This window comes from Amblyomma americanum, chromosome 1 (assembly GCF_052857255.1).
Source record: "Amblyomma americanum isolate KBUSLIRL-KWMA chromosome 1, ASM5285725v1, whole genome shotgun sequence".
Classification (NCBI taxonomy): Eukaryota; Metazoa; Arthropoda; class Arachnida; order Ixodida; family Ixodidae; genus Amblyomma; species Amblyomma americanum.
Genome location: NC_135497.1, coordinates 180,547,003 through 180,561,362, shown reverse-complemented (window position 1 = coordinate 180,561,362; position 14,360 = coordinate 180,547,003). Strand labels below are relative to the sequence as shown.

The window sequence follows — 14,360 nt, the reverse complement described above, 5'->3', positions numbered from 1 at the left end:
ATGACGCCCCACGTCGTGATTCGCTTCGATGCGCTGTTCCGCCAGGGTGGCTCACTAGAGAACCAATCCCCCCCCCCCCCCCCTTCTACCCCCCCCAGTTGTGCGGCCCCCGCGACGGCGAGTGCGGAGGAGTGAGGCCCGCCGGCCATATTGGCGTTCTCCCGCTCTGCCTCCGCCGCACTCGGCGGCCGCCCCCGACGCCCCGATGTGTTTGTTAGCGTATGCGATTACGTCCCGCGATGCTGGCTTGCGCAATAAATCAAAGATTCCCGCGACGCGATAGAGGTGGCCGTGTTGCTCGCTGTTGTCGCTGCCGATTGGAATCGAATAGCGGGGGCGATCGTTGTGTGCTTCTCTGCACTTTTGGTGGCGCGCGGCGTTTTGTTTGCTTCGGCGCAGAAGAAGACAAGCTGTGCGTGTGGTAAGTGAGTTTTGCTCCGCCGCCGCACGTGTCGCCGGATCGGGGAGCGCGGATCGGATTCGCGCCCGCCCCCGCTCCACTGGGCAGAGGTCGGAAGGAACGCGGCGGCGGACGTGGACAAAATGCGAACATGCAGCGCCACGCCTGCCGCGCGTGTCTTGGCTCGCGCGGAGACCGCTCTTTTCGCCGCTTAGAGAAGCTCAGCGCAGCGTTTCATTTTGAAGGCCCAGTGCGTAACACTTCGACCTTTGTTTTGGCTGTTGTAGTCTGAAGTTAATTGCTGTCGTGTTTAAATCACAGAACGTATTATGTCTTTTTTTTACAAGCGTCGTCTTTGTCGTGCATCCTATTAACCGTGAAGTGCTTACGGGATCGATCATATCTGTTCTCCCATAAACATGCCGGTGCGAACCTACAAAAAACTCCGGTGACCTTGCCATCACCTGCACCAACTTCGTTCCCAGTGACTTTTATGGACCGATGTCACATTTAGTGCATGCCGCAGCTTGTGCGGCAGCTCTGATGCTGGTTTCTATAACGTCAGAGTAGTGCGCGTCCAGTACGTCGGTTTCACGAAGCTACTAAACATTTTTTTTTCAATTTTGCGCCTCGCATGCGGGAGGTGCAGGGTTCGATCCCCAGTGCCGCCGGGTACCCACCGGTGATACAACGGGTACAAGCTTTCCCCTGCCTGGTGCTCTGTTTCTTTAGGGTGAACTGCTTGGGAGATGGGTATTAGACTCCACCTTGAGTAAAAGAAAAACCTTTTGCCATGGCGCTCTTTGGCCACATGCCCTTGCGCCTTAAAAATTCATCATCACATTCATGTTCTGGAAAGCGCCACAAATATAGATATCAGCAGCGGTGGCCACCCTGACTTAAGACCTTTGCGCAATGAGGAATTTACGATGGAAATGTATAATTGCAGGGAGAATCTGAGTTGATCATGCCGTAATAACATGTGCCGTAATAACACATGAATGTTATTGAGCCACTGGGTTCGGTAATTGCACCGGTGATGAGAACACGTTAGTGCTCGGGTGTATGCGAGTCATAATTCTTCTGCCAACTGCCGGGTAAGAGTTGGGCTGCAGATGAAAAAAAAGTGTGCGTCTGTGACCCTGGGGTGGTATAGTCCCCAGGACGAAAAAATGCGTGGTGTATGCATGGAATTTGCTGCTTAACCGGTTCGAGACCAAAAAAAAAAAAAGGACACTAGGCCTATAGAATTCGGTAGGAGTAATGGTCGGACCATTGCTACGAACTGACACGAGGGCTTCTGCGATGTAGTACTGAGACTTACCGCCAGTTTTTATGTACCTCCACAGCAAGTCGCTGGCCAAGGAAAGATTATTGAATAGATATTGATGGAGTATCGCATCCTTACCCAATCACTTCCATATACTTGGGGTTCTCGATGAATTCATTCGAAGCCCTGTGTTGTGTTGCAGTGGGGCTACCTGAAGGACAGAGTTGATTTATGGAACATCCTATTACATGCCTGAAGAGGTGCAGATTTTGCCAAGATATGCCAATATTCACGGGAATCAAGCCTACTCATGCAAATGCTTTGTAGAGAGATTTGCCTGAAATAATTAGCACTTCCGAAGTGTCGTAGACGCACATCCTAACCATTTAGAGAAACTTTCACAGCCTGGGAAAAACTCACAGTGCGCGTACTCTATGTTTCGACAAACATTAAAAACGGTTAATTGGAACTGGTTACTAATTATTATTATTACTATTATTATTCATTATGTTGGCGATAATTCAGTAATACTGGCTCTGTACAACAGTTTTTAGCGCTACCTGCATACAGCTGTGGTGTGCATCTTTCACATCTGAATTGTCCCATGTGCTTTTTTTCTTGGTTTCGTTTTATGAGGTTTAACGCGCAAGCGCGTTGGTCACGACAGCGTCGCTACACGGCTTCGCCGCATCACAGCAGTGTCTTATGGTGGAAAATGGGTACGCCAGAACGAAGACTATCAGCAGCGGACTATGCGCGGCGAAGAAGTTTGAGAACGGGGGAGCCCCAATGACCTTGGCTGCTCTGTCAGGCGCAGCGAGCCGTGCTCACCCCACTGCGTGACATCGTTGTGCGGGCCGCGTACTCGAGTTCCGGTGAGTGTGTGCGCGCCTGTGTCAAAATTTTATCGCGCCGAAGCCGACGATTACTGCGATGAAACGCTCCACGCGGGACCCGCTTGAGGCAGGAATGGTTTGGCACATGTTTTTTTTTTTTTTTGCGGTGTTCAGCAGAGCCAGACGTGCGCGGTAGTTTCCATTTTCCGCATCGAATGGCTACGAAGCCGTTGCGCACCGTTACAATTTAATATTTTCAAAACGAAATGGCCAGTGAAGTTCATTTTGGATTCCTTATATGCCTTAGTAGGAAAATTATACTTTGTAAAAACAAGATTTCAAATGCATGGACTTCAAAGGGAGCTCTAAGAGAAATAGCTATTCTTTTGTTGTATTCATTACTTCGTTACGAACCGTTTCGTTATAGCGAGATTAGACTGCACTGTGATGTATACAGGTTTATTACGGAGCTCAAAAAAGTTTTCGCATTCGTTCTCGAAACTCAAAGCAGCGTTTTTGCGCATCTTTATTGTACCCTATCGCGCATCACCTTTGGAGGAAGGCAGGTCTCATTACAAACTTTTTTCGGTGGCTGCTACAAAGATAGCTGGATTGAAAAGGTGACGCTGACGATGATGATTTGGGCTTAATCGCGTAAGGGCAACTTGGCCAAAGAGCTCCACGGTTAACATGTTTTATCGTCAGCACGAGGAGTAGTCAAATACCTATTTTCTTAAGCAGTGAGCCCTTGAGAAGTCAGAGAGCTCTCCGAGAGAGAGCTCTTTCTAAGGTATCGGGCATTGTACGCAGCCTCAGTAGTCAGCCCGCCCCACTAAATCTTTTCGACTGCGTTGTTGTAAATGCGAATATTCCTCGTCTCGATGCAGCGGATGCTTTCTGTTCTAAGACCACTGCTCGATTAATGGCCATATCGGTGCCATTGCCTCTCCAAAGCTTTACCCCTTCACCTAATACTGCTCTTCTTGATGAACCATTCACTATTGAAGAACTTCATGCGGCTTTGGCAGCTACCAATAAAAGATCGTGCCCAGGACCGGGCACGATCTACACTGCCCTTTCTCACCTGAGAAGTAAGGCCAAGGTTCAGCTGCTCGCAGTTCAGAACACCTCCTGGCAGACCGGCGGCCTTGAAACGTGTTGGAAGCGTGCGCGTGTGATATTTATCCTCAAGCTTGGAAAACCATCAATTGACTTAAACGCTTACCGTCCCATTGCGCTTCTGAGCTGCGTCGCAAAACTGATAGAGAAAATGGTACACTCCCGCCTTACCCGGGACCTGACGAACCGGGTAATTTAGCCTTCGGCCATGTCTGGTCTCCGAAAAGAACGCAGCAGCATTGGCAATGTTATTGCCCTTACAAATTGTGTCAAACGCAGCAAAACAGAGCGGTCTATGACGATTGCTGTGTTTCTTGACGTGAAGGGAGCCTCTGAAAACGTCACACATGAATCAATTCACTCAGCCTTACAATGAATTGGCATTGATGGACGGATGCATAACTGGCTGTGTGACTATCTGCACGAAAGATCGATTTTCATGTCAGCAAGTTAAGGTGACACATCTCTGCATCAAATATTTCGCGGAGTGCCTCACTTGTTGGCTTGGAAAAATGCTTGCCTCCTACAGCTGATATCTCCCTTTACGCCCATGACATCTGTATATGGTGTTCCGGACGTAACAGGTGTATTGTGAATGCCCGATTACAGAGGGCAATAGGCTGCATCGAATCGTTTTTAAGTAAGCGCAGTCTCGTCATGTCGCCAGATAAAAGCTCAGCAATTGCATTTTCGAGGCGCGAACTTTCACTCTACGTGCTGAAAGTTGCTGGTACCCCAGTACCATGCGTCACAAGCCATAAATTCCTGGGGGTGACATTTGACAGGTCACTGTCGTGGCCTCCACATGTAGAACAGCTTAAAATCAAGCTCTGCTCTTGCGCCTCTATCTTTCGTATGCTCTACACCACCAGAAGAGGCTGCTCTGCACCTTCATTACTACGGCTGTATGGTGCGCTCTGTGAAAGCCTCCTACGCTACAGTCTCCCAGCTTTTCAGGGTATCTCACAAACAAATATCAAACTCCTTGAAGCTATGAAAGCTAAGGCCTTGAGAATCTGCCTCGGCCTTCCCAAGAACACCTCCACAGTGGGTACTCTAGCAGAGAGCAGACGTCTATATGTATCAATACTGCATGCTAGCCCAGGAGTTGCTTCGCACCCAAATGAGGTTCGCGGCTAGTGCACCTCACCATCCACTCGCAGCGTACTGCATAGAGGAAGATTTCGACCTTCTCCCACCACACTACCAGCGCCCTGTCACGACCTCCTCCCCACCTTGGAGGTACACAGCATGGCAAATAAGACAACAGTTCCTGGCATCAAAAGAAAAACAAACACCCTCGGTCCTGCACTTAAATAGTTTGCTCTTGAACACATTTATGGATGCTGCAGTGCGCACCGTCACATCTACACTGATGGCTCTGTCACATTCCTCTCATCAGAGATGGGCATCTGGGTTCCAACAACGCGCACCTCAATTTCGGCGGCACACAGTCACCGCACCTCGACTACTGCTACCGAGCTGGCTGCTCCGCGAGCAGCGTTTACTTACATTCTACAACAACCGCTAACAGCGTGAGTTATTTCGAGTGACTCTCGGGCTGCATTACAATCTATCAAGTCATCAGGAAGCCTTCAGGAGCCGTTCGTCAATGACTTCAACAGATTCCACTCCGAGGCCTGTGAGCTAGGTCACCGTGTTGTGCTGCAGTGGCTACCTGCTCACTGTGGCCTTGCAGGCAACGATCACGCTGGCGGTGCAGCGAGGTCGGCCTCATGGCGACGCCTCCTTGCTCCTACCTATACCATTTTCTCGCAACGATGGCGCGAGGCTTCTAGCTAAAAAGTCCTGGCAGACGCAACGCTCTTTGTGGTGTGATCCGCAGCGTCAATATAGACCCCTTCTACGTATCGACCCCACCTGTGAGTTCCGCATGCCACGCAATATAGCTAGACGTGATCGAAATTGCCCCCGCCGAATTCGCCTGGACGTTGCCTTCAATAAATCCTATTTACATATAATTGGTGCATCAAGTAGCCCTCTGTCCCCACATGTGGTGTGCCCGAGGATCTTTCACACTTGATCTGCCGCTGCCAACTCTTCAACAATCATCGCGACACATTTAAGTGTTTTATGACTCCGACAGGATGGCCCCGTGCACCTGGAGCATGTCCTTGGACCCTGGAGGGACGCGGCTTCGGGTGTGCGCGGGACAAAATCATTTTTAGTGTTTCTTAGAGGCACATGTTTGGTGGACATTCTTTGACAATCATGTGTGCGTGAGTGTGCTTGATTTCACCATTCACCCTTTCTTTTTCTCTTTTCCTCTTTTTTTCACCATCCTCTTCTTAATCTTCTCTTCTTTCACCCTCACTTGGAGTAGCATGCCAGGCCGACAACCAGGCAGACCTCTCCTGTTCCATTAAAGTCCCCCCCCCCCCCTCCTCCTAGAGAAGTCGAGCACCAGGCCAGGGTAAAGAAAGCTTGAACTCATTACAAAGCCGGTGGGTATACCTAGCGGCACTAGGAATCGAGCCCCGCACCTCCCAGATAAACGACGGATGCTATAACCACTAGGCGATTGAGAAAGTAACTGCACACTACTCACAGTAAATGATTGGAAGCACTTTTCTTTCCTTCTTGCAATCAAATTGCAGACTGAAGCAATCTTGCCTGTAAAAAATCTTTTTCGTGTGTTCCTGTGTAGCTTTAATATTTCCGAAGTCTCGTAGCAGCGTGATTGACTGAAGTAGGGTTTTATGTTGGCTAGTCGTGTTGAAGGAAAGTGGCAGAGCACACACTCCGTAAAAACAGGAACACGAGCGCTGCTCGACATTTTTCTCAGAACAGAACGCGCGGAAATATTATACCTGCTGACGCTCATGCGCATCGCACAAAATCCCTCAGAGGCAAGACACGATTAAAATTACACGCGCTACTCACGTATAGGACTTTCAGAAGCATGTGGGTGTGTGCCCCGATTTGGTGGTAGCGATGCTTAGAAAGAATGCAAATGGGATGGTACGGATGGTGTTAAAGGTTTTTTTTTTCATTTCTAAGAAAGTAACTACCTCTATTCCTGCATTCGACTAAATTTTTACTTCTTAACTGCTGATCAGTGACGAGTGCGTAAGATGTGTCCTGCCGCTGTGCCGTTTGTGTGAAACGCATATATGATGATAATTATATCTCCGTGAGTCAAACTCCTCGGGAAACCTGTTGTGAGTAGCGCTTGTTTACTTGTCCTATTGCTGTGTCTACGTTCGCTCTAATCATCCTGCAACCCAAGTTTAATCACGGCTGATATATTAAACCTGTCGTCGGGTGCGTATCTAAGAAGTGGCAAGCACTTTTGTAGACACTTCCCTCAAGTTAAAGAAATATTTGTGGCCGGCCCTATTTATAACGCGCACAGTTTCCTCTTTATAAATGGTCTTCCTCGGGGAGCCGGCCATATATCTCAGTCCTCGTTTCTGAAAAAAAAAATGGCTATGCCCTAGGACGTCATGTTTAAGACATTATTTGATTGGTTTATTAGGTTTAACGTCCCAAAGCGACTCAGACTATCAGGGACTCCGTCGTGGAGGGCTCCGGCAATTTCGACCACCTGGGGTTCTTTAACGTGCGCTGACATTGCACAGTACACGGGCCTCTAAAATTTCACCTCCATTGAAATGCGACCGCCGCGGCCGGGATCGAACCCGCGTCTTGCGGGTCAGTAGCCGAGCAGCATAACCACTGAGCTACCTCGGCGGGTTAAAAAGACGTTATTTGTTTTGTCATAGAGAGAAAAGGTACAGTGAAGACCTAACAATGGCTCGTCTTTACCAGAATGCAAGTCATTGCACAGGCCCTATTTCAACAACGGGCCTGCTAAAAATGATTGCATATGACACAAAGAATTCATTCATTCATTCATTCATTCATTCATTCATTCATTCATTCATTCATTCATTCATTCATTCATTCATTCATTCATTCTCTGTCTGGGGCACCCTACAAAGAATGTGCGCCCATAATTGGTTTGAGTTGCAATAAATACTTTATTGATTGTACTGCTTTGTAGTAAAACAAAACACACAAGAATTTCGTACAGAAAACGGTGGTTGGCTGTTTTTTATTGTGAGTCAAAGTAAGTTAACAAAACAACTTCACTTTTCGTGACACAATGTACAGTGGACTATAATACACATAATCGAATAAATAAGCCAGCACACAAATACAAGCCTTAGTTTATGCCATATCTCGCTCAGGATTGAGGGCCATCAAGTTTCGTGTCGAATAGCATGGTTAAACTCAATGTAAATCACAATATTCGAGCCTCCAGAGATCCATAACTCTTGCTGTTATTTGACGACGCTCGTGCAATTATACTCTTATTCATTTTCCTTAATTACGAGCTAGAATGACCAGCTTTATTCCTGTCCACAGAAAACCACGTCTGGTTGTTGATACAAAAGGGGGGAATTTTTTTGCGTGTGTTGGGTGGGGAAGGTGGCTAGAGTGTAATAACACTAAGTAATAATGAAGTCATTTTTGTGCATTAAAATAATTTGACAACGTTTGCAGAAGGCGAAAATACCCCAAGTTTTGTACATGTCAAGAAATTGCCAATCATGGAATTTACAATATGTCGTGACCTCACACTCGCTGATGGCACAAACAGACATAACTGGTATTAAATATTGACTAGCCAGCAATAATGTGATATAACGGTATAAATAAAATATCTTCTTTGCACGCCACTGTCCATTATTTCAAAATCGGACTTTTGGGACAGCAGAATTGTTGCCTCTAAATTTCTGTTAGAACTTTGAGGAGCCCACTGCCGTAGACAGAACTTCAAAGTATTGCTATCAAAAGCCCTGTCGTTGTTTCGTTATCATGCTCACGTGACTCCGGGGAGTCAGTTCTGGCGTTCTGCAACAGCGGCTCTTTGGCGCTAGAGCTTCATTTCTTCTAAGCCTTTTTTCTCGAGATGCTTAATGAGTCAGGAATATTTTAGTACTCAAATAAGTATGCCGACGCAGTTTAGGAGCACAGTCTCAACGATGTCTTTGTTAACGAAAAATAACAATAGGCTAGCAGGATATTCTCTCATAAATAAAGAGCCCCAGACCATCTCCTGCTAGAAAATTTTGTTATACTCTGGTGGTTGTGGAACATCGTTTGAGGAACTCGCTCTCGCAAGCATTTTTTCCTTTTAAATGATTGCTAACTGCGGAGTTAGAGCCATCGCTATACAGCAGCTTAGCCACGCTACTCTCAGCCACGCCCTCTCCAAGACTGTTCCTCTCGCACGACCGGCTACTGGTCTCCACAAGTGACATATCTAACCTCCTCTTCACAGGAAGGCCGAATATACGTCAGAAATTTACGTCATACAACCTGTGTGCGCCATACCAAGTGTAGGCTTCCACCTGCTGCCTGCACAGCAGGGCGGACCGCAATAGTGGAGCGCCTATCGCGCTGTAATAAAACATGGTTATCACAACAGCCGAGCTCTACAGCATGGTCGCGTGTGCAGCGTATTTAAAATGGCGATGTACTCACGCCTCCTGCAGAGACGCACCAGCGAGTGCGTGAGAAGGCTGTGACGCAGAAAACGAACAAACGAAGTGAAAGAACGACACAGCGAACACACCTTACCGGAACACAAATGGACTAGAAAGCAAAGCTAAAACGCTTGCTTTTCACTGAAAAAAAAATTGACTGGCGCAGCGAAAGAGATTTGGTGGAGACGATGAGACGCCTGAAAGCACTTCATGTGTCTATCACGCAGCGGATGGGCCTCTTTAGTGTCTGACGAGATGACTGGCTATGTCGAGGGTGAACGCCAGCGGGCTTTTGTTTGAATTTTTGCCATAATCGTTGCTTGCATGGCTCTAATATTTGTGAAGGTTCATACCTGATCTACGCCCTGCACTTGTCTATTTTAAATGCACAAACCTGGTCAGGAGCCCTTTAACGACTTGTTTTCGGGTGTCGCAACGAAAAGGTTCAGTTACGTGCCGAAGTATATGACACTTTCTGCCGTGATAAAGCACCGAGTGTTCTGTCAGTTGCACTTGTGCAAGATCTGTCACTAATGAGCTCTGTAAATATCTCTGGCTGCATGTAATGATGAGTGGACGTGGGCAAAAGCGCCGACGGAATGACAAAAAAAAAGCTCATCAATAAACGTTTAAACTTAAGAAGCGTGACTAGACCAAGGAAAAAGTATATTTGACTCTGTAGTGATACACGATGACGTTCAGCGCACGAGGTCATAAGCCCGTCATTTATTAAATGGAAGCTGAACAATGTCATAATGAAGAGCGCAATATTTCAGTGTTTCTGCGGTACCTTCGACAAAGACGACACATAATAAAACCAAAACAAGAAGCACGCAATGAGCTGGCACCATGAAAGCCATTTAACGCCGCAGAAATTTTTGTAAAAAAAAAAGTTGCGGTTTGAAGATGAGGCTACCGCTTTTATGCTCTGTACGCTACTTTGAGTTCATAGGTAACAGGGAATCAAGTAACTATTAAAGTTTTCGCGTTTCCGTCAAACTGCGAGTGCGACATGCGAATAAAGAGAATAAAAGGGAAAAACAAAACAAGGTTACAAAAGCGGTACAAGCATATTTTGTTCGTTTTCATGTAAACACAGTTTTACTGTTCAATCAGAACAGAAGGCTGAACCAGTCTGTAGCAATGGCAACGCTTTATGAATAGCGCGTGCCAGACATGGAAGGCACAACAAACTAATACTCAAAGAAGTAACATCTTCCACGTATCAGCTGCATTTTTGGTCGAAGGCTGATGGTGTAACGCGCCATGCTGACGTAGATGAAAGAAAGATTGAAACACAGGCTTTCACTTCTTATCTGAGCTGTAACGAGCGCCTGAATTTTAGTTTATGCCTTCTCTCTGCATGACACGCTTGTAGGTAAGTATTAAGACGACGAGTTTTCAACGGCGCCTTTTAATGTCACATTAGGGCTATAAATTAGGACTTAACTGGGGCACAAGTCCAACGTATTGTTCAGGATGCGTAACTGGCCGTCCCAGTTGCACGCTACAAAATGAAGTCCCATTATATCACTTGGGGCGACTATTTTCGGCACAGTGTGCTTGGAAGTGTAACTTCCGAGTTTTCGGTGCGTTAAGTTTTGTTACGTCTCGAAATAAAGCTTGTTTATTTGAGAATGTGGAAAATTAATGCATGCCACTGATGCCACACCGAGTATTATTTCTTGCTGTTTGTAAATAAGAGTTCAAAACTACCCAAAAACAAATATGCACTCTCTTTTGACTCCAGGTGAGAGAGACTGACAAGTTGTTTATGCCAGGTCATGTTGCTTGGCACGAGACCATGGTTTGCCTTTGACCGCTAAAAGAATTGGGAACAACATAACCATGTAGAAGAATAGAAAACTGCTTTCCTCGTGGACGAAGTTGTTCGCTTTTCTTTTCTTCCCCCCCTTTTTTTTACAAAGCTGAAGCGACCGACCCGGAACACTGAACGACTACACAGATTTCAATCGATCGCTCTGTGGCCATCGTTTTTGATTCGACGATTTTAACCACATCTCACTTTTCCTGCAAGAGCAGCGGGGCATCACTGAGCGATTCATCCCCACTCACTGCGTCCTACGTCCTATGCGTGTCTCCCGCTTAACGTATGTCTCAGAAGACAAAGAAGCACTGACGACTTCGTTGGCGGGAATCATTACACGACACTCTCTAATATTTACAAAGCCATGATAAGTTGCCGTTGAGTACAAGAAGTTACACGGCGATGCACTGTGACAACTATCAGCGAAACCCTGGGTACGTATTCGTTCAACACACACACGCACACACGCACAAGAAAAAAGTGGCGCGCTCTCGTTGCTCGCGCAGCCGAGCCGGATCAAGCGCCGCTAAGGGTGCAGTCTGCGCGAGTGGGACAACGGCTCCGATTTTGTGGAGACACGGGAGACTACGTGGGGGCCCACAAGCGCGCTCCCGGAGGTTGCTCAGACTTTTCCGAGGCCATCTTCGTCGCTTGGCGGCGCCGAAAGCACGACAAGAACGTTCCTCAAGCACTAGGGTTACCCAATGTCCCCCTCCGTACGACCGCAGCGTCGACAGCGATGACCCCTGGAAAAATGGCAACCTTGTCTTCTCGCCCCGAGAGATCGGCGCAGTGATAATCCCAGTCTACAGAATCAGGCCCATGCGCAGCGCCACAAAGGGACATTCGTGACCGCACTAGGAACATCGAGCGGAGCCACGTGTGGAGGTCGGCTTGCCTGACGTCCGACCGGGCAGCCTGCGACCTCCGCTCGGCGCTTGTTCTCGTGGGTGCACTCTCACGTCGGGAGTCACGCGTAGTGCGGGTACGAGCCGATGTGTCCCGGGTGCGGCATGGAGTGGTGGGACGAGGCGTACAGGTTGTTGGGCGACGTCCAGTACGGGCTGGGCGACGGGAACAGCGAGCCCGTGGTGGAGGGAAAGTTGAGCTTGGGGCTGGCGTGGTAGCCGAACAGGTCGCTGGCCGACGACTGGTGGTGGTGGTACTTGTAGGCGGCCGGGTCGGCGGCTGCGGCGGCCGCGGCGGCGGCCGACGGCGGCTGCGTCGCCTGCGCCAGCCCCTGGAAGTCGAAGCGGTACGCGTACCGCTTGCCGTGCACCTTGGTCATGATGTTCTTGTCGTAGTAGTAGCGAAGCGCCCTGCTAAGCTTGTCGTAGTTCATGTTGGGCTTGCTCTTGCGCTCGCCCCAGCGCCGCGCCACCTCGTCCGGGTCGGTGAGCTTGAACTCGCCGTTGGTGCCTTCCCAGGTGATGCAGCTGGCGTTGCTGCTGTCCGACAGCAGCTCGAGCAGGAACTGCCACAGCTGGATCTGGCCGCTGCCTGCGAGCGGTGCCATCCGTGTCAGGCTGAACTGTTCTACGGACGGCATGGGCTGAAGTTACTCCAACAGACAGTTACTGAGACGCTAGAGAACGAAGAGTTGCACAAGTTTCGCTGATGCACATGCTTCCATCTTTATGAGTATAAGTACTGCTATGTCACGCATCCTCTGTGATACATAGCGATCTGATATTCTATGTGCCCTCAAAACGTGGAACGAAATCACACGTCCTACAATGCGCCGATAAATGTGGGCGCACAACCCCCTCGAAAAATCTTGCACACTTCCAAGGCGCATGTTGACACTAGGAGTGGTGCACTCTCATTCATCTGCTGACTGTAGGATGTGCATTTGCGTTCTATGTTTTGAACGCATACACAATATCGCATCTGTGAAGTGTCGGTAAACAAGTGAGTCAGTGGAGGCAGTGCTTACAAATCAAGATGAACACACATACATTAGCGCGGATGCTGCAATTCTTTCAGATGGTGAGCTGTCTTATTTTGTGCCAATCAAAGCACATGGAACATCACGATGTTGTTAGGGTATGCGCTAGCAGCTAGCGTGTGTATGTGAGTGTGCATAAATGTATCCATTTTTTGTAGTTAGTAGTCAATGTAAAACTGGTTAGTTGAAAATGCGCGCTTGCATGTGTGTCTCACATCAGTGATTTTCACCTGTTTAAAAAATGAACATTTGCCAACTCGTCCAGCTGTCTGTCACATTCTGATACACATGTTCTCCAGTGCTGAACAAAGTGCGAATTTAATATTTTTTTTTTCGCTTTGCTGACAGCTGTGATATCTAACTTTACACGTTATGTCCTCGATTAGTGGTCACCGTGAAGTCCAAATCAAAGACCGTGCTGGAGAAACGTATCAGTGGAGGGTGCAAGCTCACCTGAGCTGGCGAGCCTGCTACTGGTGGGTCCGAAAACCTGGTACGGATCTGAAAAATAGGGAACGTATTAGCTTATATACTCGGAGCATTTAAATTATTATTTTATGAACAGCCGTTACAGTTGACACTGCGATTTAGATTTTACTGCGAAAGCAGTGCTGGTGAATCAGATATCATTTGGACGTCACATCAGATGTGTGATCGTCCGGTAACTTTTTATCCAGGAACTTATTTACAGGGATCGGCCGACGTGGTACTTAGCTGCCTCATTTGAGCGTCTCTTGTTGACGCTTTACGCTCTCTGGAATTGAGTCACCGTGTATTTCAAATAATGCAGTTTGCACGGAGAGTATCAGCAGCAACAAAGCAATGACCAACCTGGGCCTTGAAATCTGTTAGCTCTTGACAATCTGTTTGCTCTTGGTATAAGATTATTTGGGATTAGCCAGCAATTTTTAACCTTGTAGTACACGATGATATGGCTTGTCGTTCGGGTTACCGCCAGTCTTAATGAACATTTGTGCGACTGAGACAACGTGCACTGTGGCGTCTAAGAGACTACAAACATTTTACACATAAGAAATGTGTGAGTGTGAAATGTGGTTACATTTTTCACACAGACATATTGTACACTGTGTACACAAACATTTACGCACAAGAAGGACAGACTGAAATAAGCAAATATAGAGGCCACTGCCCGGATTCGCTCTTCACTGTTACCTTCCAAGCGGCTGGCATCGAGTCACAGGAAATGTCGGCAGGATTTAAAACTAGACTTAAACAAAATGCAATCGAGGCGTACTTCGCCAACTGTTTTTCATCGCAAAGCGTGCACGTGGTCAGACTGCCGTGTTAATCTGAATTGTTTTTTTTTTTTTGCAATGAAACTGTTGGGATCAGCAAGGTCCCCAAAACAGGCAAAGTTTAATAAATAATAAAAGGCGTTTCATTATATCGGAATGTATTTGAAATTTTATTGCTTATTTGTAT

At 47.5% G+C, this 14,360-nt stretch overlaps 1 protein-coding gene across 2 annotated transcripts in view; it reads right to left on the bottom strand.

The window, feature by feature from the left end:
- Positions 1-7,672: 7,672 nt before the first annotated feature.
- Positions 7,673-14,360, bottom strand: part of LOC144114277 (uncharacterized) — a 167,948-nt gene continuing 161,260 nt past the window's right edge. For both annotated transcript variants that reach the window (XM_077647900.1, XM_077647899.1), the window contains exons 7-8: positions 13,371-13,418; positions 7,673-12,469 (exon numbers count right to left, since the gene is read on the bottom strand). In XM_077647900.1, the coding sequence (XP_077504026.1) occupies positions 11,940-12,469; positions 13,371-13,418 (578 nt within the window). In that variant the 3' untranslated portion in view covers positions 7,673-11,939. The remainder of the gene's footprint in view (positions 12,470-13,370; positions 13,419-14,360) is intronic.